The sequence below is a fragment of the Sceloporus undulatus genome, chromosome 7 (genome assembly GCF_019175285.1).
Source record: "Sceloporus undulatus isolate JIND9_A2432 ecotype Alabama chromosome 7, SceUnd_v1.1, whole genome shotgun sequence".
NCBI lineage: Eukaryota > Metazoa > Chordata > Lepidosauria > Squamata > Phrynosomatidae > Sceloporus > Sceloporus undulatus.
Window position 1 is genome coordinate 43,514,216 of NC_056528.1, and position 24,309 is coordinate 43,538,524.

The following is a 24,309-nucleotide window of genomic DNA, read 5'->3' on the forward strand; positions in this document are numbered from 1 at the left end:
CACTGACGTATGTTACTTCTTCTATACCATAAACTTTATTGATGGTAAATGATGCAGCAGATGGTACACAGCAGAGAAATATCCCAGCCCTTTTGCTGATGAGGTTCAGCAGCTTATCATAGCCAGTGGCAGAACTGTATGACTTAGACGTATCCCTTGGCCGTTGATAATATTCAAATCCTCATCACTGGACCTATGTGAAGCCCTTGAGTTGGAGTGCACACCGCCCACCCCAGGCAAGACCAAGAAAAGATGAATTATACAGTACAGACACAAATGAAGAAAAATGAAGTGTGCAAGTGTGACCGATCTCAACCCCACAGTAGCTATGAGAATTATACAATCAGGTTAGCAACAGAAAAGAGTTTAATTTTCCCAGTCTGTTCCGAGCCCTCATATCTTTCCCAGCCTCAAACTACAAAATGAATGCAAAAACAAAGTGAGTAATGCAAGTTAACCCTTTTACATCACTGGACAGTTTTCAGTGTTTGGGTATGATGTTAACAAGGACTCCAAAACCCATCTGCCTTATGGCAGAGGCCCATTCTCACTACACATGTATTGGCTTGTGCCTTAAGAAGTATTCAAAATGAGATAGAGATAAAAAGATACAATTTTTTCTCTCCTGAAACAGGAATTCCTTTTGCAATTATTCCCGCAGGGTAAGTGAACTTTTCTTCCCTGCCTCCCACCTTCACTCCCACCAAGATCACCCACAACCCTATGCACATTTAACTGGGCACGTCCCACTGAAGTCAATAGGGCTTACTTCTGAGCAGATCCATGTTGGAATGTACAATATAAAGCCTTAGAAGTCTAGGAATCTTTTAAACGAAGCATTTAAACATGAGGGGGCCCAGTTTTTATTTGAATTGAGAAGTGTTATTACATCAGGCAAGTGAGACCTCAAACAACTTAGTTGTCAGGTAGATGGAAGGAAGGAAGCCATCAATAGTGGTATAACCTCATGGAGGACACACTAGCAAGTTCCATTTTGAGAGACTCAAAGCAATTCAAAAAGGGGCATGTGAAAGATTAAAGGCCATATGTTTGACAGAGCAAAAGGAACTTTTCAAAGGGAAAATGTAAACTGCTATAATAGTTTGAAACAAAACAGAGCTATATCAATAATACTTTTTAAAATGAGTATTTGGTACCCAGAAAACTATATATCTCTGTGAGTTTGCCTCTTCTTTCTTTCACGAGAATGGGGGATATCTGCCATGGAGAAGAAAGCTTTGTGATTCCTGGTGGATTTTATTGACATGGAGTGTGAAAGTGGACGTGGATGGGAGTTTATTTTACTTTTACTGTTGTGGGGCATGATTGGGTTTTGGGTCCCATTTGCGGAGAAAGATGGGATAAGTTCAATCAGTCACACAATTTCAATCGGTTTTTATTAAGGTGGGGTATGATTCATGGGCCTTGGATCCCATTTTGGGGGAAAGGCAGGATATAAGTGCAGTCAATCAATCAATCAATACAATATTCATTCACTAGGGAAGTTGCCTCTCTTCCCGAGTGAGAGGGCTTGGAAGTGGAGGAGGCTTCTCTTGGAATTAAGCAAGAACCATGGAAAAGGCTGGACATGGAGAGAAGGACTTTGCAGTCCAAATGTGAGAAAGCACTGGGAAGAGGAGCATTAATGCTGGGTTGATTGATTGATTGGTTGATTGATTGATTGCTCATGGAAGACTAGCAGTGCATTGATTGAGTGCTCATAGAAGACACGATGTTTATTAGAGCTTGGAAATGGTATATTTTTTGACATCCAGAATTCCCAGCAAGCATGGGGAATTGTAGTCCAAAAATTAACTTTCCTGAGCTCTGGTCATAATTTACTTCCACTGTATATAATGGCACCACTTATTTTCTAGTAAATGTGTTTAGGGTTATATCATGGGTGCAAATCATGTAGTGTCCAGGTGTTATTGAACTGTGGCTCCTCACCATTGGTTGTGCTGATGGGAGTTGCAATCCAAAACACATGGAAAGCGGCACGATTCCCACACTGCTTCATTTTATTGTCCTGTATAATTAACAGCGCTTTAGAAATAAAGTTTAATAATAACAGAAGTAAAATAGTGGACCTTTGAAAGTCCCAAGTAATGAATGGCCCACAGCAGTTCTGATTGAACGTTTCTCTCTCCTCCTCCCTCTCTCTTATGTGGCTCTCTGTTTCAACTCAGAGTATTATCTCAATTGCAGCAAAACCAACAACCATCAAAATGTCTGTTGATACAGGGAGTGGCTTGAGAAATGAGTGGTTTTTAGGAGTCTAGGAACTACTATTCACTTCACCTTGCCAATTCACCCTCAGTTTGGGGTCAAAGTCACACCCAGTCTGGTCTAATCTTTTATACTCTTTTCAACAGATTTTCCCCTTTTGTGCTCTGTATAGTCTCCCTGACACACCCTTTCACTTGCAACGGATTGTCTTTCTGGCCTAACTTTGGAATAGCACACCCTTCCATCTCTCTCAGTGTGTGTGTGTGTGTCTTGGGGGTAGAGTTTACTTGTGGTCATGGTAGGGAATTCCAACTTCATGGATCTGATAAAGCTTCTGTTGCAATATATCACTAAAACCACCGTATTCTGATAAATTCTTATTGTTCGGGCAGACTAGGATAAAATTAGGTAAAAATCTAAATAAAAAGGGGAGAGGGGTTGTAGTCAATCCCAGCTCCTTGGCACAAAGTATATGATGCCTCCTCCATAGAATATGTGCAAGTTAATAGGGCTCTCCTTATTGGGATAGGATCCATTGCCACACTGGAGGGCAGGAGGGCAGTTTAAGGGGTGCATTGCTGTCAAAACAGGAGAAATTACTGGGGGGGAGGTCTGCCACTGCTGCTTCTCTCAATACCCGCTTTGCCTTATTTTCTCTACAGTTCGGGTCAGTCTTAGTAGCTCCTTAATACCCATGTTTGGGAAAAACGATGTTGCATGGTTACGTTATAGTTTTAGATGTTTGCTGTTCTTGTTGTGCATGTTCAAGTCATTTCTAACTTATGACGATCCAAAGGTGATCCTATCATGGGATTTTCTTAGCAAGTTTCTTCAGAAGGGTTTTGCCATTGGCCTCCTCTGAGGCTGAGAAAGTGTGACTTGTCCAAGATCACCCAGTGGGTTTCCATGGCCATGCCAGGATTCACATCCTGGTCTCCAGGGTCATAGTCCAATGCTCAAACCATTACACCACGCTCTGTTTCCGTCTCAGGGGAAGGCAATGGCAAACCATCTCTGAAGAAGCTTACCAAGAAAACCCTATGAAAGGTTCGCCTTAGGGTCACCATAAGTCAAGAATGACTTGGAGGCACACAGCAATAATTTTTATATGTACAGGTTTTTAAAAACCAACCCTGCTTATCAATGCAACAACAGCAGCAACAATGTGATTACATGCCACCATTTTCACCTGGGACTCATGCAGCCTGCAGCTTTACTCCAGTGTATTGCTGGTAGATAATTGAAAAAGGATCCCTTGCCTCATTCCTTGTCTCCTGCTCCTTTGCATTTTCTGGACTAGCTTTATCTCTTGCCTAAGGCCTTGGCTCAGGGTGAACTTAGATGTCTGTAAAGTCTTATATGCTCTTAAGAGATAAACTTTCAATAGTATACACATAGAAGAACAGACCAAAGCCTCCTCCCCTGGATTGTGTAGTGATGCTTCGGCAGACACAAACTTTGGGTTGTCTGAAAAACAAGGTAACTGAAAGCAGTTATAAAGTGAAGATAAGGAGTCTTCCTGCTTTTTCTGATTAGAATCTAGTTGGTCAAAAAAAACATTTAAACTCAGTTGCTGCTCAGCCTTTGCAGCTTCAAGCATTCATTAGAAAATAGTTGCTGCAACTGAGACAGAGGGAGATAGGCAGTGAGACACAGTGGTTGAAGCAACAGATATCTAATTTCCTTGGATTTTGCAACATGGTGGGTCAGGATCTACAGCATTCTTCACTAGCTGCTGACCAGTGTGTTCAGAAGACCTCTTAAACAAAGGTATGTCAAGATCAGCACTTTTGTTCTTTGCAATCCGAATTATTATAAGTTCTGCCTTGCATGTTGTATCTACCTCTTCCTCCCCACGTTGCCGATTCAGGTTCTATGAAGCAGTTGCTTCACAAAAGCAACAGCGTGGGCTTCCTGGAGGCACTGACCATCCTGGCTGGGGAGCCTTTGCCAATGAGGGCAGACAATCCTGGGTTTTGCAGACCAACAGTGGATCTCATGAGAGGCCCACAAACCTCTTTGTTTATTGCATTCCCTCCAGTAACAGCTATTGTACATTGCCTTGGGACCTAGTGGCTCCATTAAGCTATCTTACTCTATAGCTGTTCATAGAATTAACATCATGAATTTGTCTCACAACCCTTCTCTCAAAATGAGCACACACACATTTTTAAAAACACAAGCTTTTTAAAAAGATCAGATAGGAGCTTAGCTAAAGGAGGGAATGTCAATCTTACATTGGGTCTTACTGAGGGCCTGTGCGTCCCCCAACTGGTAGTCACTGACTATTAGTGGTCTGATTCGAAGGTGTGGCACTCCAGATGTTGTTGGACTGCAGCTCCCCTGAGGCCTAACCAACATAGCCAGTGATGAGGTGTGATGGGAATTATAGTCCAGCAACATATTCTCTGTCCCTGGTCCAATCCCATTTTCAAAATCGTGTGAGGAATGGATAGTTTCCAGACCGCAGAATAGTGGCACATCCTAGTGTTGGAAGAGGCATCAAGGGCAAAGTCTAATCCTCTGCCTTGCAGATCCTGTAAATTAATGTTTAAGTCCATTCTCCATAAGTGGTCTTGGCTGAACTGAATCCCCCTCTGGATTCCAGTCTATCAGAGAGTGGCCCAATGGGCCAGCTCTACCCAAGTTCATAAAGCACATGAGTTCTTGGGTGATACTTCTTTAACAGAAAATCTGGTACCAAACGCAGAAATAACATGGAAATTGGATGTTCTTACAAGAGGAAAAAAGAACAGTTCAACATGTTTGAGCAAACTTTATATACATATGTGAAATGAAACAGCCAGGCCAGGTATGCTATACATACACAATATTTTGAACCTTCTAGAGATCTCTTGAAGTCTTCTTCCAAAATGCATTCAGGGGGATATATATATTTTTTAGTTTCCTCAGCCTCCATTTTTCTTATGTTTTCCATTTTGATGGCCAAACTTAAGACTTATTTGCTCTCCTCCTTTCTCTCTCTTTTGCTTTTCATGCATGCTCAGCAAGGGCTTCAGATAGAATAATTGCTGTATACCTTGCCTGTTGTAGGCACATCCTACACACAGCAACAATATGATCAGTAGAACCCCCTTTTCCCAGCTAAAGCTTGTTTACTGCATTGTTTACTGCAGACATAGTGCTAGAGTCTGACACCAAAAGTCTGTATTTCTCCAGCCCCCTTTCAATGCTACTAAATAACTTCCAGCTAGACAGTATTCTTGCCAGAGCTAGATGCCTGTTCTGAGTGGTGAGAGGGTCCAGGGAACTGCCTTTATAAAGAATGAGCCTTTCCTGCATTCTGTATATAAAAGCCAGATGGATTAGCAGTTCAGTCTTTCTTTAACACTGGTGATGGGGAGAATAGGTAGCAGGTATGATTAGTGGTGCAGGGCTTTCTCCCTTAGCACCTTGCTAAAGGCAGTCACCCCATTCTGCCTAATGGCAACATAAGCCCTGAGTCTTGCTAAAATATTCATTTTGTCAACAAGTTTTGATTTCCAAGAACTTAATTACTAGTTGCTGAATGTGTGTGGCCTCCAGTTGAGATGGCTTGTAAAGAGCATTAAACTGGGTTTAGCAGCATTCAGGTTCGTGGGATCTACCCTGTCTCTCGCTCCCTGCACCTCTCTCTATATAAACCTTAGAACCCCAAGATCCATATATGAATGTTGGGTGCAACAGACATACAAAATGTAGAATTAAACAGCCTGCTACTGAGGACATTCTGAGTCTAGGCGTTAGTTTTCAATGCCAGAACTAAATTGAACTCATATTCCTTCTGCATACAATCCACTTCTTCCTCCCCCCAGCATTCTTCAATCTGATTTAGGTGTGAAAACTTTTTGTTGTTGTTCCAACTGTAAAACATTTGGTGGACAGAAACCCTTACGGATCTAGTATGATGTCAGAGATCTACCAGTGCATTGGGATCTACTTTCTTAGTCATACAGAATTAGACAGATCCAAGGAGGAGAGTGAGGAAGGGTATATCAGTAAGATATAGTGGTGGTGGTGTTTCTTCAAGTGGTTTTTGACTTACAGTGACTCTAGGCAAAGCTACCACAGGGTTTTCTTTCCAAGATTTATGCAGAAAGTGTTTGCCTTTGCTTTTGCCTTCTTCTGGGACTGAGAGAATGTGACTTACCCAAGGTCACCCAGTGAGTTTCAATGGCCCAGCAGGGATTCAAATCCTAGGCTCCACGTAGTCCAATGCTGAAACCACTCCACCACACTGGCTCTCTAGTGGTCAAGGTACATTGCTACATTTTGAAATCCATCCTCCATAGTCACGTCCCAAGCATGCCCTAAAATACAATATAGACAGCTGTCTTGAACCATAGCAACAAACCAGATCTACTAGCTTTCATTTCCACCAGGAGCACTGCTTTTGTAGAGTGAATGGATCTTAATCTCCAATTCAAGGCCAAGCTATCCTCAAAATAGTTTGCATTACAACAGAGGAAGCTCACAACAATACCTGATTGCTGGTAAAAATTGTCCTCACCCATCCAAGTGCTTTGAGGTCTTCAGCTAAACTCAGTGGGGTCAAGGGATCTTAAGGGATGAAGTACTGAATATACTCATACATGAGTATGAGTCTGGAAATTTTAGTCAAAAAATTGACTCCAAGAAGCGGTCTCAACTTATCCATGGATCAATGTAAGTAGTGTACTTCAACTCCTATAAAAAAGGGAACCATCCCCTGGTGAAAGGCAAGAGCATAATCTATCCTGGAAGCACTGACCCCCTTCTATTTTCTCATTCATTCAGCCTTTAGTGTGATCACAAATAGTGATGCTTGCTGGAAATTTGTATGTTCTTTGGTATTATTTCCCTTTGCTTCATTCTTTAGATGCCACTAAGTTTTACCCTTGACTTATCCATGGGTCAGATCAAAATCCACAATTTTGGCCCCAAAACCTGCCCTCGACTTATACATGGGGCTGACTTATGTATACGGTACATCATCATCTTGGCTTATCAAAAGGTTTCTACACCTGGAGCCTGTGAGAGCTGCTTCCACTACAACAGTGCTAATAGCCGTGGAGGCTATATATTCAGGCTTCAGGATGTGAGGCAGCCTTGCCCATGAATACCAGTGGCAGAGGACCAACAATCAGAGGAAGCTTTTCTTCCAATGATTTCCATCTGAACATTTTTTTAAAAAATCTTTTTAGTACTAATATTCCATTTCAGCAGCATGGCTTGTAAAATCTAGGCCAGTAAAACTGTCCTGTCATTCTAACTCTGTATCTCTGCCTATCAAAAAGCACACAAAAAGAGAAAGAGAGAGATGAGATTTTTAAAACAATTCTGAAAAACCTTTGAAGTCTATACAGTGCTTTCAGGAGCAGAAGTAGGCAGATACAATATTTGGTCTATGTTTCAATTCCAAAGGTTTTGGGTTCCCTTTCCCAACCTGGTAGCCCCCTGGTTGGAGCAAATGGGAGTTGTAGTCTATTGCACCAGGAGAACCTAGTTTGGGAAAGCTGCTGCAGGGGATTATTCAATCCCCCATTGAACTTCCTTGTTGTTGTTGATGATGATGAAGATGTTGTATGCCTTCAAATTGTTTCAGACTTACGGCAATCCTAAGGGGTATCAGCCAAGAAGTCAAACAAATGGGTCTTAGAGCAGATCAAACCAGAAATCTCTGGAAGCCAAGACGACAAGACCGAGGCTGTTGTACTTTGGACACATCATGAGTGTCCAAATGAGTGTCCATCATGAGTGTCCACCACTATATGACTCACTGGAAAAATCAATAATGCTAGGAAACGTAGTGGGAAGCCATGTGTTAGAGGAAGGCCATGTGTTAGATGGATGGACTCTATTAAGAAAGTCATGGGGTATGAATTTGCAGGACCTGAGCAAAGCAGTGGAGCATAGGAAGTCTTGGAGATATCTCATGGGTCGAGATCAACTTGAGGATGGATAACAACAACAAAAGGGGTATCATGGGAATATCATGATATCATCATGGGGTTTTATTGGCAAGCATTGTCCAGAGGAGGTTTGCCATTGCCTTCCCCTGAGGCTGAGTGTGTGTGACATGCCCAAGGTCACCCAAATGGTTTCATGGCCGAGCTGGGAATCAAACCTTGGTCTCCAGAGTCATAGTCCAACAATTAAACTACTATGCCACGCTGGCTCCAAGCCTCCTTACCCAGAACATATTATTAGTGGGGCTGGGGAGTGCAGTGCAGGCCACACATGACACTTTGCATGTAGCAGAATCCCACTGCCCAGCATTGAAGAGTCTGTGCCTTTAAGAAGGGCCTGGTAGGTGGAATCAATTGCAGAAGACTGTGTTGCTTGGAGGAAATCTGGCTTGAGTTAAGGGAGCCAGCAAGAGGGGGGTGAACAACTCCAGCCTCCTCTCAACTTTGGGCAAGGAGTTGTGGGGGGTGGGATAGCCTGTTCCGGAGGGGCAGAGGGCCTGGGAAGCACCTGGGAGCCTGTGACCCACTTGGGAGCCGGACAGCAGATGGATCTTCCCAGGCTGGGCTCTCTTGAGCTTCCAGAGCTGCAGCAGCAGCCCAAGTATGTCAAGGGTGTGCACGCCTTCTCTTCTTGTGCGGTGCCATAAGGGGGAGTTGGACTGTGGGCTGGAGAGAGGTTTTGGCACGCAGCTGATAGAAGCTGCAGCTGAAGTCCTGCTTGGTGGGGGGCAGTGCTCTGAGGTGTGATCAGGAGAATGACGTTGTAGGGCATGCCGTATTCTGGGATGATGTGCGTTGGAAACCTGTGGTGCCCAGCAGGGATGAATTCCTCCAAGAAAAGGTGTCAGGAGCAAAACTGGCCTGGAATTTGTACCCTCTGTGAGCTGGATGGGTGCCTCCTTCCTCCTAATCTGTTCAGGCATGCAGGTGTGTGTGTGTGTGTCTGTAAGAGAGAGAGAGAGAGAGAGGCTACATCTGCACTACACTACAGAAATAATCCAGGTTGATACCACTTTAACTGCCCTGGTTCAATGGTTGGGACTTGTAGTTGTGAGAGATACTTAGCCTTTTCTGTGAGAGAGCTCTGGTTCTCCACCAAACTACAGTTCCCAGAATTTCATAACATTGAGCCATGGCAGTTAAAGTGGGATCAACCTGGATAATTTCTGCAGTGCAGACATAGCCAGAGAGAGAGAGAGAGGATGTGGGAGTGAGAGAGAATGCTGCACTCTGTGTATGTTTAGAGACACTCATTCATTTACTATGACATCAAATGTTCCGACATTGGGAAAAGGTCTTCTGCCCTTGGCATTTTTAGCTCACAGCAGAACCCAGCAATCTTGTTGTGTTCACAGGAAAACGGTCTATGTATTAGAATCAACAAACATTTCATAAAAAGTGTGCAAAATTCAAGTCCTCCAGAACCTGTCCCTGGGCTAGGGAGGAAGCGTTTTAGAGAATGGAAAGGTAGTTGATCCTAAAAGATCCTATAACCAAATGCAGGTTTTGCTTTAGTTTTGTGCTTACGGGCCAAAACAAAAGTTACCTGTCTTCTTCCAGCAATGGTTATGGTGAAATATAGGATACAGACTGATGAAGAGGAAGAATCAAAAGAGAGTTAGAAAGTTTCAGTGCGAGGCTAGTTTCCACCCTGCGCACAGGGACATAGCCAGGATTTTAGGAAGGGGGGGGGTCCAGACTAAGTGCCACCATTATAATGGGGCTTGGGCGCGGCGGCGCAGCAGCACGCACCATTCATTTTTCTAATGGAAGGGGGGGTCTGAACCCCAAGAACCCCCCCTTGGCTACGTCCCTGCTGCGCGGTATAACATTTGGACCCTCAGCCTCCTGATTTTTTGCATCGGAGGGAAGAGAAAAAAAAGTATTCAGTCCTATTTATTAACATCTTCTGTGTCCCTCATCCAACTCCATACCATTTATTTGCTCAAGAAGTATCATGTGAAGAATCTTGTGATTCAATAGCAGCACTAGAAAAGAAGAGCTCTGGTTAGAATCTGGGTTGGGATATGAGATTTCCAGGTTCGGCTAGTCTCTACTATGCCACGAAGCTCATTGGGCAACTGTCATTCATTCACTGTGTCTCTCTGCCTGCTCCACCTCACAAAACATGGAGTGAGAGAGCCACATACATAACTTTGGACTCACTGGAGAAAAGATAGGCTATAAGTGGAACAATTCAATGAACAAACAGAACAGAACATGGTTGACACACTGACTACTTATCTGAAAAACACATCTGGCGAACTTCAGAGACAGCAGAGATGGAGAATCTTTCTTTCAAGGGCTGATTCTGTCTTTCCTGTGTTGTTGATCTGGTCCTCTGAATCTCCCCACATCTTTACGTTCCCCAATTTGGTGAGTTTCCCAGCTTTTCATACCGCCCCCCCCATATTAACAGGTTGAAATTTCAAGTTGAGTCTTGACTGGTTGAAATACCTCTTCCAAGGCTTATCTAAAACAAGAGCTTTAAGCTAGTTTGTGTGTTGTGTGCCTTCAAGTCGTTTCTGACTTATGGCGACCTTAAGGCAAACTTACCATGGTATTTTCTTGGCAAGGTTTGTTCCGATGAGGTTTGCCATTGCCTTCTCCTGAGGCTGAGAGTATGTGACTTGCCCAGGGTCACTCAGTAGGTTTCCATGGCTAAGCAGGGATTCAAAACCTGCACTCCAGAGTCATAGTCCAACACTCAAACCCCAATGTCACGCTGGATCTCCTAGCTAGTATGTATTGACAGTTTGAAACCATTTTTTTAAAAAAACAATACCTGTCCAAGTTTAAAACAGGTAAGGGGTGCAAATTTAAAAACCCACAAACTGAAGCAAAATGGCAAGCAGCATGCCTCAGATGGGGGTGTTATTGGTAGCTTTCGGAGAAAAGAAAAACTATTGACTCTGTTTGTGGGGTAAAAATGGGTAGTGCTGCCATTCAAGGTCTCTGTCAGTTTGGGATATGAACAGTTCCCAATTTCTGCATTTGAGACTAGAATTTCCATTATCTCTGACAACTTTAGCTAAACCTCCCTATTCCTTGCCTCTTTGGGATATTGGTTCAGTGCCAGTTCTGTGTCCCATCTGTGAATCTGCTGTGAGTCACTAGACCCTCTCCAGTAAGAAAGAGTAGGAAGGGTTCACTCAGCATCACAGATGTTGGGAAAGTTACTTTTGCACTGTAACTCCCAGGATCATCTGCACCATCAGAACTACTGTGAACTGAGGATTCTAGGAGTTGTAGTAGGCTGCATCTGCACTGCAAGGCTCAGTGCCATGGAATTTTAGGAACTGTACTTTTTGTGAGAATTTAGCACGAACAAACTACAGTTCCCAGAATTCCATAGCATGGAGGCATGGCGATTAAAGTGGTGTCAGCCTGGATTATTTCTCTAGCACTGATGCAGCCAAAAGTAACTTCTCCAAACTCTTCCAAGCTTATAATCATCCCCAGCCGGGTTAACAATCACTGTATGTTCTAGTTCTGAATCTGGTTAAATTTGTACCATGTCATTTTATGCACAAGATGGCTTATATAAAATTGATGCAATGCAAAATAAAGGAGAAAAGGCAGTAAGAGGGCGGATATTTGGAGGCAGGCAAGTGCACAGAATCCCATAATCCAGATCAATTGCTCTCTCTTAAGTCAATCACACATTAGAGAAATAAGGAGAGAAAGTCAAATTCCCATGTTGATGATGGCAGCCTTTAAGATTTATACTTATTATTTAGCAAGATTGCTTAGTACTGCTGTTATGTTTTCGGATGCTGTGATAAATGTTTCATGCTCACCATAAGGGTTAACAAGTGGTAAGAAGGTGAGACGTTGTCCTGACTTCCAAACAGTGAAAGTCTTGAGTGGTGATTTTGAAGACTTGTGAGAACATTCTAGTTTATTTAATACAGAGCAAAGAGCACATCTTATCTCCCACAGAAGTGCATTTTGAAAAAGATAACATTTTTTTCTTATTTTCATGCAACCTGAGCTTGTGTTTGGAAAAGGGCATGAAAACCAGATGAGCTAATGTGTTTTAAAGTGGTCCTGAGAACCACTTTAAAGAATCACATGAAGTTGTGATTCTAACAGGCAGGTGGGCAAAGCTCAGGGAGGCACCTGCGTTGGATTTAATTACTTGAGGTCATAAATGGATGTACCTAACATTTATTTTTGGCCTGATTTCCTACTCACCTGCTTTATGGTAAATGCTCAGGTGCTCATCATGTCTGCCACCCTAGAAGCAGCTGCTGATCCATGTCAAGAGATCAGTTCTTGCAGGCTTCATCTTCACTAGGAGTAGCTCTGAAAAGCAAAGCAAAAAGCAAATGGGTCTTAATTATCAACTCAAGATAAAGCTACTCCAAAATACTCTGCATTACAAGAGGGGAGATCTCTCATAGCAACATATTGCTGCTGGGAAAATTCAACCCCCCTCCAGTTACTTATGTTATGAGGATTTGCAGATAAGCTCAGGAGAGGCAGAAAAACCTGGGAGGGGGAGAGAGATGATGCCATTTTCCCTGCTAAACAAAAAGTCCTTCCCCCACATACCTGATCCAGCTTCTGCTTTAGAAGCTCTATAATGTGAAAAGCCGTGCCTGTTTGGCTCTTGAGTGTGCAGAAATGTCCCACACAAAGAGAGCTTGAAAAAGAGGGAGACTTAACCTCAGCTGACAGTCCATTCGGGATTTTCGCTTTCACTGTACAGTATTACCAAAGGAGGTACTGGGTTGGCCCTTGCTGACACTGATAACTCCTGATTTCCATAATGATGTACAAGAGCCAGTGTGTTATAGTAGAATGAGGGCCTGAACAGACAGGCCCAAATAAAGCTGCTTCAGGTCACTTTGGAGGTAGTATGCTGCTTAAATGACACATGCATCTTAAGAGGCCAGAAGGTGCACCAAAGATGCACCCCAGTCCTTAGGGCTGGAGTGTGGCATTGATGCGGCTTCTGGACTCTTAGAACGCATGCATCATTTAAACAGCATACCTCCAAAGTTACCTGAAGCAGCTTTATTTGAGCCTGTCTGTTCGGGCCCTATGCGTTGGACTGTGACTGGAGACCAGGGTTCAAATCCCTGCCCAGCCATTGAAGCCCATGGGAAGTCACATTCTCTCAGCCTCTAGGAGGCAAAGCCAAATCCTCTCTGAACATTTTTTTTTTGCCAAGAAAATCCTGTAATAGGGTCATCATAAATTGGAGATGACTTGAAAGCACGCAATGCCACCAACAATAGTGAGGGACACAAACTGCCACAAGGAATGGATTGTTGGCTGTAGGGGTGCCTCAGGCAGTCATTCAGACAGGCTCTTTTACATCAGTCCTCCTCCTAAACCAGCCTCTCTTCTCTGACCAGGTGACCTCTCCAGATGAAGTCTGCAAATATCTGGAGATCTGGGAAGGCAATTCTCAGCAACTTTGTATATTGTGAGATCTTAGAAGAAACATGAGTGTGGTTATGGCTTATCTCAAATGAACAGAAAACTTGGCTTCTGAGAGAGGAAGTAAGATGGTGGTGGAGACAAAATTTCATCAAACAAGCCCCAGTTCCTGGGTTTGTTGCTGCTGTGTGCCTTCAAGTCGTTTCCAATTTATGGCAACCTTAAGGCAAACTTATCATGGGGTTTCCTTGGCAAGATTTGTTCAGAGGAGGTTTGCCATTGCCTTCCGCTGAGACTGAGAGCCTTTGACTTGTCCAAAGTCACCCAGTGGGTTTCACATCTGAGTGAGGAATCAAACCCTGGTCTCCAGAGTCCTGGTCCAACATTCCAACCAATATGCCATGCTGGCTTTAATTCCTAGGTATAATGATGCAAAGAAGGGTACAGGCCCCTTCCCCCGTCCCACCAATAATGGCAGGTAGGATGATATAAAGGAAGCCACTCTTCTGCATCTGAATGTATTAGACTGATGCTGTGTACTGTATACAAGATTGCACAATAAATGGCAAGGAAGGTGTTAATAAGTACAAGCTGAAAAATGTGGAGTTCTCCCCCCCCCCATCATTTTCTTCTATTTTTTTCCTTCTCTCTTTCTCTCTCTCTCTGAAACCATCTGTTTCCAGTCCTCCTCCTTGCTTCTATTTGAATCCTAGGCCTTGACAAATAAAAGCCTGTTTGGACTGGCAGTAAAAATGTTCCCAAGTGCTTGCTGTGTTTTAAAGAGAAGGGGGCCAGTGTTGAACAAGGTCCTGTGATCAAATGGGATGAAGCGGGGAGGGAAGGGGTGAAAATACTCAGCTGTGCAAAGTTGGGAGTTTGCAGAGGTACGTTCACATTCTGTTCTGTATTCACTGCAGGCCCAGCTCTACCATTTGGCAGGATGAGGCTGCTGCCTTGGATGGCAGATGACAGAGGGCACAGAATTGTGGCAGTATATGGAAGGAGGCTGCTGTGTGCTTCATGCAGCCTACCTTTTCTCCTGTTAGTTAGCCAGCTGCTCTTGGATGTGTTGGCAGGTGTTTGATCCATTCACTTTCTATATGTGAAATGGAATAGGAGTGGATGGTTGGGAACTATTTCATTCTTTGTTGCAAAATGTCTTGGATCAGCTCTGATTTTTGGACACTTTATCCTTAATTAAAATCTCAGTCATGGCAGATGAGCTTTTGTCAAAGACTATTCCAGACTGAGGTCAGGCTTGGTGTTTTAGAATTGGGAAGGGGCTGCCTATGGACCCATAACTGTGTCAGAGTACAACTCTCATCATTCCTGGCCCTTGATGTTTGTAACTGATGGAAGTTGCATTACAGTAGCATCTGTTGGACTACAGGCCTTTCATTCCTGAGTAGCTACTTTGCCGGATTTCAGATGGATCTTTCCTAACCTGACCTGGAGATGCCAGAGATTGAACCTAAACATTTTGACATACAGAACATGCACTCTGTCGCTAAACCGTAACTCTTCTTCCTTAATAGCAGCTTGGCAAGCAGATATTTAAGAAGAGAAACCTTATCAAGTACTGGGGATCTCTGCTTGCTAAGAACAGGCGAGAATCAGATAGTCTTCCAGATCTAGTTGCCATGAACAGCATAGGAATACTGAGGGTTACAGTCTAACAAATCTGGAGAGTGCATGATTCCTACCCCTGTCTTTAAGACTTAGCAACCAAACAAGAGTGTAAGAAAAGGGGGCAAGTCAAACCACATCTATGCGATCATGAAAACTCAGTGGAACTCCCAGCTCCAGGGGCTTCTGAGGATCTGATGCTGGACCCACAGAAGATGGCTCCTAGAAACAAAACCGTTTGGCGGTAGTACTTGAACTTCGTATCTCTTCATCCCATATTCATTATTGGGAGGTTGAATGCAGACAAGGTTTGTTGCACTGGGCTCACAGCTGTGTGCCTGTTGCAGAGCTGTGTAGCATGTCTCAGATTTTCAGCTGCTGTTTCTTCCCTTTCAGGTAGTCCAATGTTGTTGGCATGATGTTGTGCCACCTTGTCTGGGTGGTTGAATTTGTACCTAAATGTCCACAAGGATGGTCTCTCCTAGCATTTACCCAGGAAGCTTCTTTGCTAAGGGATGCCGAGTACTGATCCAATTTGCCTCAGTTTCCATAGCAACTTCCCAGGGTTTTTTGGTACTCCATCTTAAACAGAGATGGGGAGGCAGTGGCCTATGTAAGAGAGGGACAAAGGGTCCTCTCCTCCCCTTAAGATGGACAATTAAGCTCAGTTTCAAAACTCCCTGCTGGACCTCCCAAAGCCCACCCAGGACAGGACTCTTTTCTGCCATCAACTCTCCATTCTTTTCCAACCAGCATCTGCTGATGTCTGTTCTGCCTCCCACATACAGCTAGTTATTCTGTACATCACCCCACCTTCATATGTCAGAGAGAGAATTTGATGGATTGTAATGACTGGCAAAATGGAAAGCTAATAGTGGTGTTTAAAGCCAAACTAAAAGAAAACAGATTTCTTTGGTAGGTCGGTGTCTCCTTCTGATTCTGTTGCCACCCCTGCAATTCCAGCTGGGGTTTTTGTATCCCCACATCTGCACTTGATCTTACAGTATTGCATTAAGTTGCTTCTTTTCGCCACATAAAATTATTTGTCCATTAGTCCAATCCTGACACCTCTGCTTTGACCTGTAGTGGTTTTCCAAGCTAATAAGCAGAGACTTTCCTAGGAACCTTAAAGTAGAATTCCAGAGGATTGAACCCAGCTCCTTTTGCACACAGAAGTATATGCTCTAACGCTGAGTGTTGGTCAGTGGTTTAGTGTTTAATATTGAAATGCAGGAGTATTTGGGACTTTTTGATTGGCAGCGATGATGACAAGAGTGGAAGGAAAATGCAAAAACTACAGGCAGCAGAAGACCATTTCTAGCTGTTTTTGTCTCCACCAGTTTGCAAGTCATTGGCAAATTCAATGGGCTTAAATTGAATATTCAAAAACCAGCCACACCAAACTGCTTTGAATTGTGATAGGGATATTATAGCAATGTCCCAGCAGTATGTTTCTCCTTGGAAAATCCCTCTTGCCCATTTATTGTGAGTGCTGCAGCAAGGATCAGAAGCAACAGGGACACTTGAATTGAGTGGCAGATGTCACCATCCCTGCCAGTTAAAAGTCCCAATGTTTTTATCCTACATGACCTGGCTAGTCATGCCACTGGTGGTGATTCCTTGGGTATATTCTGCCTGCTGGATCATTTGGCTCAGACCACTGCTTCTGAGTGAAAGGAGTTTACAACAATATTATTGATGTCTCCTTAATACTTCTGTCATTTTCTGCAAGCCCAAAGCATCTGTGCTGAGCCTTTTCTCAGCCGATAGAACAAACAGATTAGCCAGAAGTCTGTGGAACCACAGGAGTTCCCACAATTGTATTGACCAAGGATCTAAAGTTCGCTTGCAGCGTCTCCTCCCAACTGAATCCGTACCTGTCTGGCGGAGGAGACGCCTGCTGAAAATCCCTGGTTTGATGCCTGACGTCTCCAAATGGAAGGATGTCAGGTAACTATTAGCAAAACATTTTCCAGAGACCTTACAGAGCATTGCCAACAGCTTCTGGGGATGTTACTCATCACTTATTTAAAAAGGATCCTAGATTTGGGAAATATGTCCTCTTCTAGGGGTTATTCAGATGATGAAAATGGACAAGACAGAGCAATAGCTTGGCTTTGTGTAAAACATCACCTATTCATCCCAACCTGGTTCCTGTGCTAAAGGCTCTAACAGGTTGGGTCATTTGTTTCCTGTGGTTGGATCTGGCCCTCTTGGATTCCCACTCTTTCCCTAATCTGTCCTTAGAAAGCTATACCTCTTCAGCTTTTTCACTTTGGTTTGGGAAATGCCCTGCCCATGCTTACCTACAAACAGGGTACTGTTCAGGGCAGCACTCTGCACATGCTCTTTTTCCTCAATCACTCTCTGTGTATGTGTGTGTGGGGACCCTGAGTAAGGTGACCAGGTTTGGTCCTCCTTTTCATGGAGGTGTCTTCCATTTCAACTTTCTCTCCAGATGGAACATGTGAATAACAAAATCTGTGGATGCTCAAGTCCCATTAAATGCAATGGCATCGTGAAATGTTGCCCCTTATATAAAATGGCAAAATCAAGTTTTGTTTTTTGGAAGGTATGTTGTTGTTATTTGTGAAATGTTTTCAAGCCCTGGAGGCTTGAATCTGTGGATATAAAAAAAAAAATCTGTGGCTAGAAAGGGCTGCCTGTAAATGCCTGTCCCTGGTTTGCCACTTCACAGAATGCATCTGAGGAAGGAGACTGAAGTCTAGGAAAGCTCATGCTGCCAACTTCTTGCATTCAGGGGGTCTCAAAGGGGCTCCAAGATCCCTTTGCAGACTGGTAGACTTCAATGCACTTCCCCAGATGCATTATTATATGTTGTTGTTGTTATGCATAGTTATTTTGTTGTTGTAGTTATTATTATTATTATTATTATTATTATTATTATGCATTTGAGAAAGTGGGCTTTAGTCTAGGACAGCTCCTGCTGCCAACTCCTTGCCTTCAGTGAGGGTCTCCAAGGGGCCACAAGGTCTCTGTATGCCCTGATCCTAGAGACTAACAGGGCTATGCCTCTAACTTGCATCAGGACAGGAGGGCTTTTAGCCTTGGTTTTGGGAACTGCCCTGCCCAAGTTTACCTGCAAGCAGAGTCCCATTCAAGGCAGCACTCTGCACATGCTCTCCTTCCTCCATCCCTGAGCTTGGTCCTCCTTTTCCTGGAGGTACCCTCCATGTGACCCTTCTGTCCGGGAGGAATCCCCCCATGTCCTCTCCGCTGCCCCTTTGCAGCACATGCATGGGGGGGGGGGGGGGGGGGGGAAGGACCGGGGCCGGGCGGCCGTGGTGAACCACCAGGAAGGGGGGGGGGGGGGGGGGGAGGGGCAGAGATGGGAGCCAATGCCACCCCCGATCTCTCTCTTTGCTTGGCTGCCATTGGCTGCAGGAGGAGGAGGCAGGTGGCGATGCTGCTTTTGCAGTTGCTGCTGCGCTTTGGAAGCGGGGCAAGGGCTTAGCTGCCAGGCGATGCCCAAAGCATCCCTCCCGCCTGGCCCTTGGCAAGATGGGCAACTCCCCGCCGGTGATGCTGGGCAAAGCCCCCCGGGCCAAGCGAGCCTCCCGCTCCGCCGCAGTCTCTCCTGCCTCCGCCGCCCCGCAACCCGCAACAGGTAAGATGCGTGTACGTGGGAACGCGTGACGGGGTCCTCTTGTCCTCCATGGAGGACCAGGCGCCGCCAAAGGTTTGGAGGGCAATCGGGAAGAATGGAGGACACGGCCCCATCTCTGCGTGTTTCCTTGGCATGCTCAAAATGGAGGACTTTAAAAAAATTCTTCCTGGGAGAAAAAAGGGCATGGAGGACATGTCCGGGGAAAAGAGGACCCCCTCCCGGGACAAGGGCAGAGTGGAGATGCAGCCAAGGGGAAACCGTCCTCCGAGGGAGCACAGCCTCAGCAAACTGCTTGCCTCTCCCACTGGCCACAAACTAATGCTGGGTATGCTTCGGACTGCAGCCCGGAACAGACCGAGCCAGATCCAGACTGGGTCACTTTAGGGCCGATCTTCTTAGTCTTGAGCAGAGAAGATCCATTGGTTCAGTTGGACTGAGCTATAGGTTGATACTAGCATCCAGCAGTAGACCCACTGAATCTGTTAGACTGACCCATATTAGCATTAGACCCATTGAATCCATTGGATTGAGCTTTATGTTGACTCCAGCACTCAGCAGTAGATCCATGGATTCAGTTGGACTCAGCTATAGGTTGACTTGAGCATTCAACAGTAGACCCATTGAATTAGTTGAACTGACTTACTTATATATTGACTTGAGCATTCAGCAGAAGACAAACTGAATCTGTTAGATTGACCTATATGTTGACTCCAGCATTCAGCGGTAGACCCATTGAATCGGTTGGGCTAACCTATATGTTGATTCCAGCATTAGTAGTAGACCCCTTGATTCAGTTGGATTGAGCTATATGTTGACTCAAGCATTCAACAGTAAACCCACTGAATTGGCTGGACTGACCTATATGTTCACTCCAGCATTCAGCAGTAGACCCCTAGATTCAGTTGGATTGAGCTATGTGTTGACTCCAGAATTAGCAGTAGATGCATTGAATCAGTTGGGCTGATCTGTATGCTGACTCCAGCAGTCAGCAGTAGACCTATTGAATCAGTTGAGTTGACCTATATGTTGACTTCAGCGATTAGACCCATTGATTCAGTTGGATTGACCCATATGTTGTCTCTGGACACAGGACACAGAAGGACCTGTTAAACCCAGTGGGACTTCAGTGAGTCCCAGCTAGCAGTAGCCCTGTTTATTTTGATGGGGCTCCTCTAGGTATGGCTAAGTCTGCATCCAACCTGCCAATGGGGGAGCAAGTCCACTGAGCACAGTGGCGCTTAGCTCTGAGTAAACCTGTAGGAGATTTGCTGCTCGAGTGCCTTCCTTGAGCAGCTGTCCACAGGACCTTTCCCGGTACCCCAAATTACTCATGTTCCAAAGCTCTCCTTTATAGTGTTTACATTGTGCTGTGCTTCTCCTTCCCACTCTTGACTGGCAGAGGCTCACAAATGGAGCATGTGAACTGGCTGCATGGGAGGGGTTGTGTAAGTGAGGCAAAAGATATTGATACTCTTATCAGTAATGGTTTTTGAACCCCTCCAGTTTGCAAGACCTCACATTTCCCATAGCCAGTCATCCTGTATGGAGTACAGTACCAGCAGGGATCACTTCAACGTAACATATCCATAGAGCCGGTGTAGGAGAGCAATATGGTGTAGTGGTTTGAGCACTGGAATAGCAATAGCATTTACATTTCTATACTGCTTCATAGTGAGCTCAGCGCTCTCTAAGCGGTTTACAGTCTGTAAACCAATTGCCCCCAACAATCTGGGTACCCATTTTACCAACCTACAAAAGGATGGAAAGCTGAGTCAACCTTGGAGCCCTGGAACTGAAGTCGCAGTGTTGTGGCTGCAGTATTGGCACTTAACCACTGTGCCACCAGTGCTCCAATGCAATTCTAGAACACAATTGTGGAATGCAATTCTGGAGACTAGGGTTCGAATCGCCACTCAGCCATGGAAACCCACTGAGTGACCTTGGGGAAGTCATACTCTTTCAGCCTCAAAAGAAGACAAAGGCAAACCCCCTCTGGACAAATCTTGCCAAGAAAGCACCATGGTAGGTTCACCTTACAGATGCCATAAGGTAGAAATGACTTCAAGGCACACAGTGAGCCAGTTTGGTGCAGTGTTTGAGTGTTGGACTAGAATTCTGGGAGCTGTTGCTGTTGTTGTTGTTAACTGCCCTTGAGTTGACTTTGTCTCATGAGGATCCTGTGGATGAGACATCTTCAAGAACCCCTGTCCTCAACCTCTCTGCTAAGGTCCTACAGACCCAAGCCTGTGTCCTCCCTGATCCAGTCTAACCAACTAGCATGTGATCTTCTCTTTCTATTGCCTTCCACATTTCCTAGCATCATTGCCTTTTCTAATGATTCACTTTTCCTCATGATATGGCCAAATTACGACAGCCTCAATTTAGTCATCCTGGTTTCCAGGAAGAGTTCTGGCGTGATCTGTTCAAGGATCCATTTGTTTGTCTTCTTGGCCTCCAAGGTATCCTCAGCACTGTATCTCCAATGAGTTGATTTTCTTTATCAGCATCCTTCACATTCATGCATGGTGATGGAGAATAAAATAAGCTTGAACTATCCTCGCTGTAGAGTTATGTCTTTGCACTTTATGATCTTGCCCAGTTCTTCCATTGCTGCCCTTCCTAATCCTACTCTTCTTCTGATTTCTTGACTGCAGTCTCTGTTGTGATCGTTATTTGAACCAAGGTGAGGGGACTCTTAGACTATTACCATTTTCTCATTATCTAGAATGAATTCTTGTAGATCTTCTGGTTTCTTTTAGGAGACCAGGGTTTCCTAAGATGCTGTAAGACCGCAATCCTATGATTGAATTCATCTGGGTTTACCTCTGAGTAAACCAGCCTAGAATTGTGCAGCTTTTCCATGCTTATTTAATAGCAATCTGCATTACATGTCCTCTTTTTCCTGTGGCTACCCTAGAATTTTCTGATCTAGCAAAGGGGCCGAAGAGTTGTGTGTTCCTCCAAATGTTACTGACCTCCAATTCCCAGCATAGGCTGCTGCCACACTGCAGAAATGAAGCAGTTGGACACCACTTTAACTGCCATGACTCAATGCTATGGAGGTCTGAGATTTGTAGTTTGGTCCAACACCAGAGCTCTCTGACAGAGAAGGCTAAATATCTCACAAAACTACAAATCCCAAAATTCCACTGAACTGAGTCATGGCAGTTAAAGTGGTGTCAAACTGCTTCGTTTCAGCAATGTGGCAGCAGCCATAGTCAGTGGCAAGGAATACTGGGGGTTTAAGCTCAGCAACATGTGGTAGGTTGCAGAAGCCCCAACAATGCAGGAAAGTGAGGATGTTATGGATGCTTATTAATGCCCCCTACATGGCATGTCATCTAGTTTTATAGTCAGCCCATGTGGGGTGCTTTCCTATTTCTAAAGTATGAGGCAGGTTTGGGGGGCTTGTGGGAGCATTGAGTTGGGGGGTGAACCCCAAATATTTTTTAATGGAGGGATCTGGGGGCCACAAATTGGTCCTCATACATCCCACAGCCTACCCTTCCCCCCATGTTATGACTCTGTCTAAAAAAAAATTGGAAATGGTTCGGAGTGAGCGTTCATTAGAAAATGTTGTAAAACTGCCATCCCTGTATGCATGCCTGCATCTACAGAAAACTGTATTAACTCAACAAGACTTACCTCTGAGTAAACATGCGCAGGCCTTTGCAACAGATAATTGAAATACACCAACATGATTTGGTGAAAGGCACTACGGGTTACTGCAAAGGTTTCACTATTGAATGAATTGTCCAAAATCATTAGACTTCTTCAGCTATGCATCATTCTGTTTCTATTCTTATACCAGCGATGTACACAGTTTAGATCACTTTTATCTTAAGGTGTGCTGTTTCTGTTACTATTTTCTTTTCAATAAATAAATGGATTGCAGGTTTGCTGAAAAGGATGTATCTGTTGAGACTGTCTGTCTGTGTACATGGCCGTCCCTACCATTAGACAGAACAAGGCAACTGGCTCAGGCAGCAGGTGCTGGGGGGCGGCACTGGCAGACAGTTTCATTCCTATTCCTCCCTGCCATTTCCTTCTATTGGAAGAGAGAATGGGTACAAGTCGAAGGCTCTCACAGCCGACATTCATAGTTTTCTGTGGGTTTTCAGGCTCTGGAAGAATTTATTCCTGATGTTTCTCCCACATCAGTGGCTGGCATCTTCAGAGGTTAGTGGCATGGAAGTCTGTGGAGTATATCCCCCTTGCATAAACCTCCCACAACACACGTTGTGTTGTTCGGCACAGTACAACACACAAAACTACCTCTGCCATTAACCTGTAAACTACTTCCTCCCAAACAAAGGTCCCACAGGTATATATACCCCACACATGTCCATACCACCAACCTAAGAAGATGCAAGCCACAGATGCAGGCAAAGCATCAGGAATAAATTCTTCCAGAATGTGGCCCCATAGCCCCCCAAAAACCCAGAGAAAACTAACAATGCTTGCCCTTAGAATTCAAAGACATAGCCATGTTAGTCTGAAAAATCAGTAATTGTTGTAATCCGGTTTGATTCCTTTGTGAAAAAGCAGAATATAAATAAATACTACTACCATTATTACTAGTAGTATGCAAAAGGGTCTTGTAGCACCTTTGAGACTATCTGAGGGGGGGAAAGCTGTTAGATTTGTGCCTACTTTCTTAGACATGCATCTGATGAAGTCGGCTCAGTGCTACAAAAGCTCATGCTCTTTAAGTTAGTCTCAAAGGTGCTACAAGACCCCTTTGCATACTGATTTTTGCATAATGTTTGCTTTTGTCATTGGTTTCTGTGCATTGCCTTTTCAAAGCCAGTGTAATGTAGTAGTTCCAGTTCTGGACTAGGACTTTGCATGACCAGAGTTTGAGTCCCTGCTCAGCCATGGAAATCCACCGCATGATCTTGGGCAAGTCACAACAACAGCCTACGCAGAAGCCCATGTGAGTGCAGAGCAGTGGAAGAGTTTTGCAAAATAAGGTGCCTCCTGGGCATGTAGGTTCTCTCCTAGCATCTCTTCATTTTACGAAGTTACTGGTAGCAGCTGATGGATAGGGAGCCATACATTTCTCTATTTCACCCCGTTAATTTTTTTAATGTGAAGTGTGAAATTCAGATTCAAATTCAAGATAATTGCAGAATTTATTTTGCAAGCGCCTTCCCTCCCTTTCTTCCCACATCCCTCAGAGAGGCAGACAGATTGTGCATTTTTTAAAAGCTACTCTTGCAAACTAACTCAATAGATGGGGTTTTTAAAAAATAAGAAAGGCTTGTAAATTTTTGTTGCTATGGCACCCAGGTGATGGCTTTGAGATCGTGGATTGGCAGACATGGGAAGCAATGGCACTGTGCAGGAGGCAGGCTGATGGAAGCAAAGCCAAAGCTGAATGGCTGTGGAAGGAAGGGAGCGACTGTAAGCATATTTGGTGGCTCTGCTTCCTGCAGCATATAAGTGATGCCAGTGGGTGAGAAAGGTCATCGCTGCGGGGAGGAG

The 24,309-nt window shown here is 44.4% G+C and overlaps 1 protein-coding gene across 2 annotated transcripts in view; it reads left to right on the plus strand.

The window, feature by feature from the left end:
* The window catches only part of NHSL2 (NHS like 2), a 109,497-nt gene that overhangs the window by 18,356 nt on the left and 66,832 nt on the right, over positions 1 to 24,309 (plus strand). Inside the window, exon 1 of one of the 2 annotated variants that reach the window (XM_042478996.1) lies at positions 18,651 to 18,822. The exons of the other annotated variant lie outside the window; for it this stretch is intronic. Coding sequence (XP_042334930.1) covers positions 18,717 to 18,822 — 106 coding nt within the window. The 5' untranslated portion in view covers positions 18,651 to 18,716. Of the gene's footprint in view, positions 1 to 18,650; positions 18,823 to 24,309 lie in introns of those variants that run through there. 2 annotated transcript variants of the gene reach the window in all.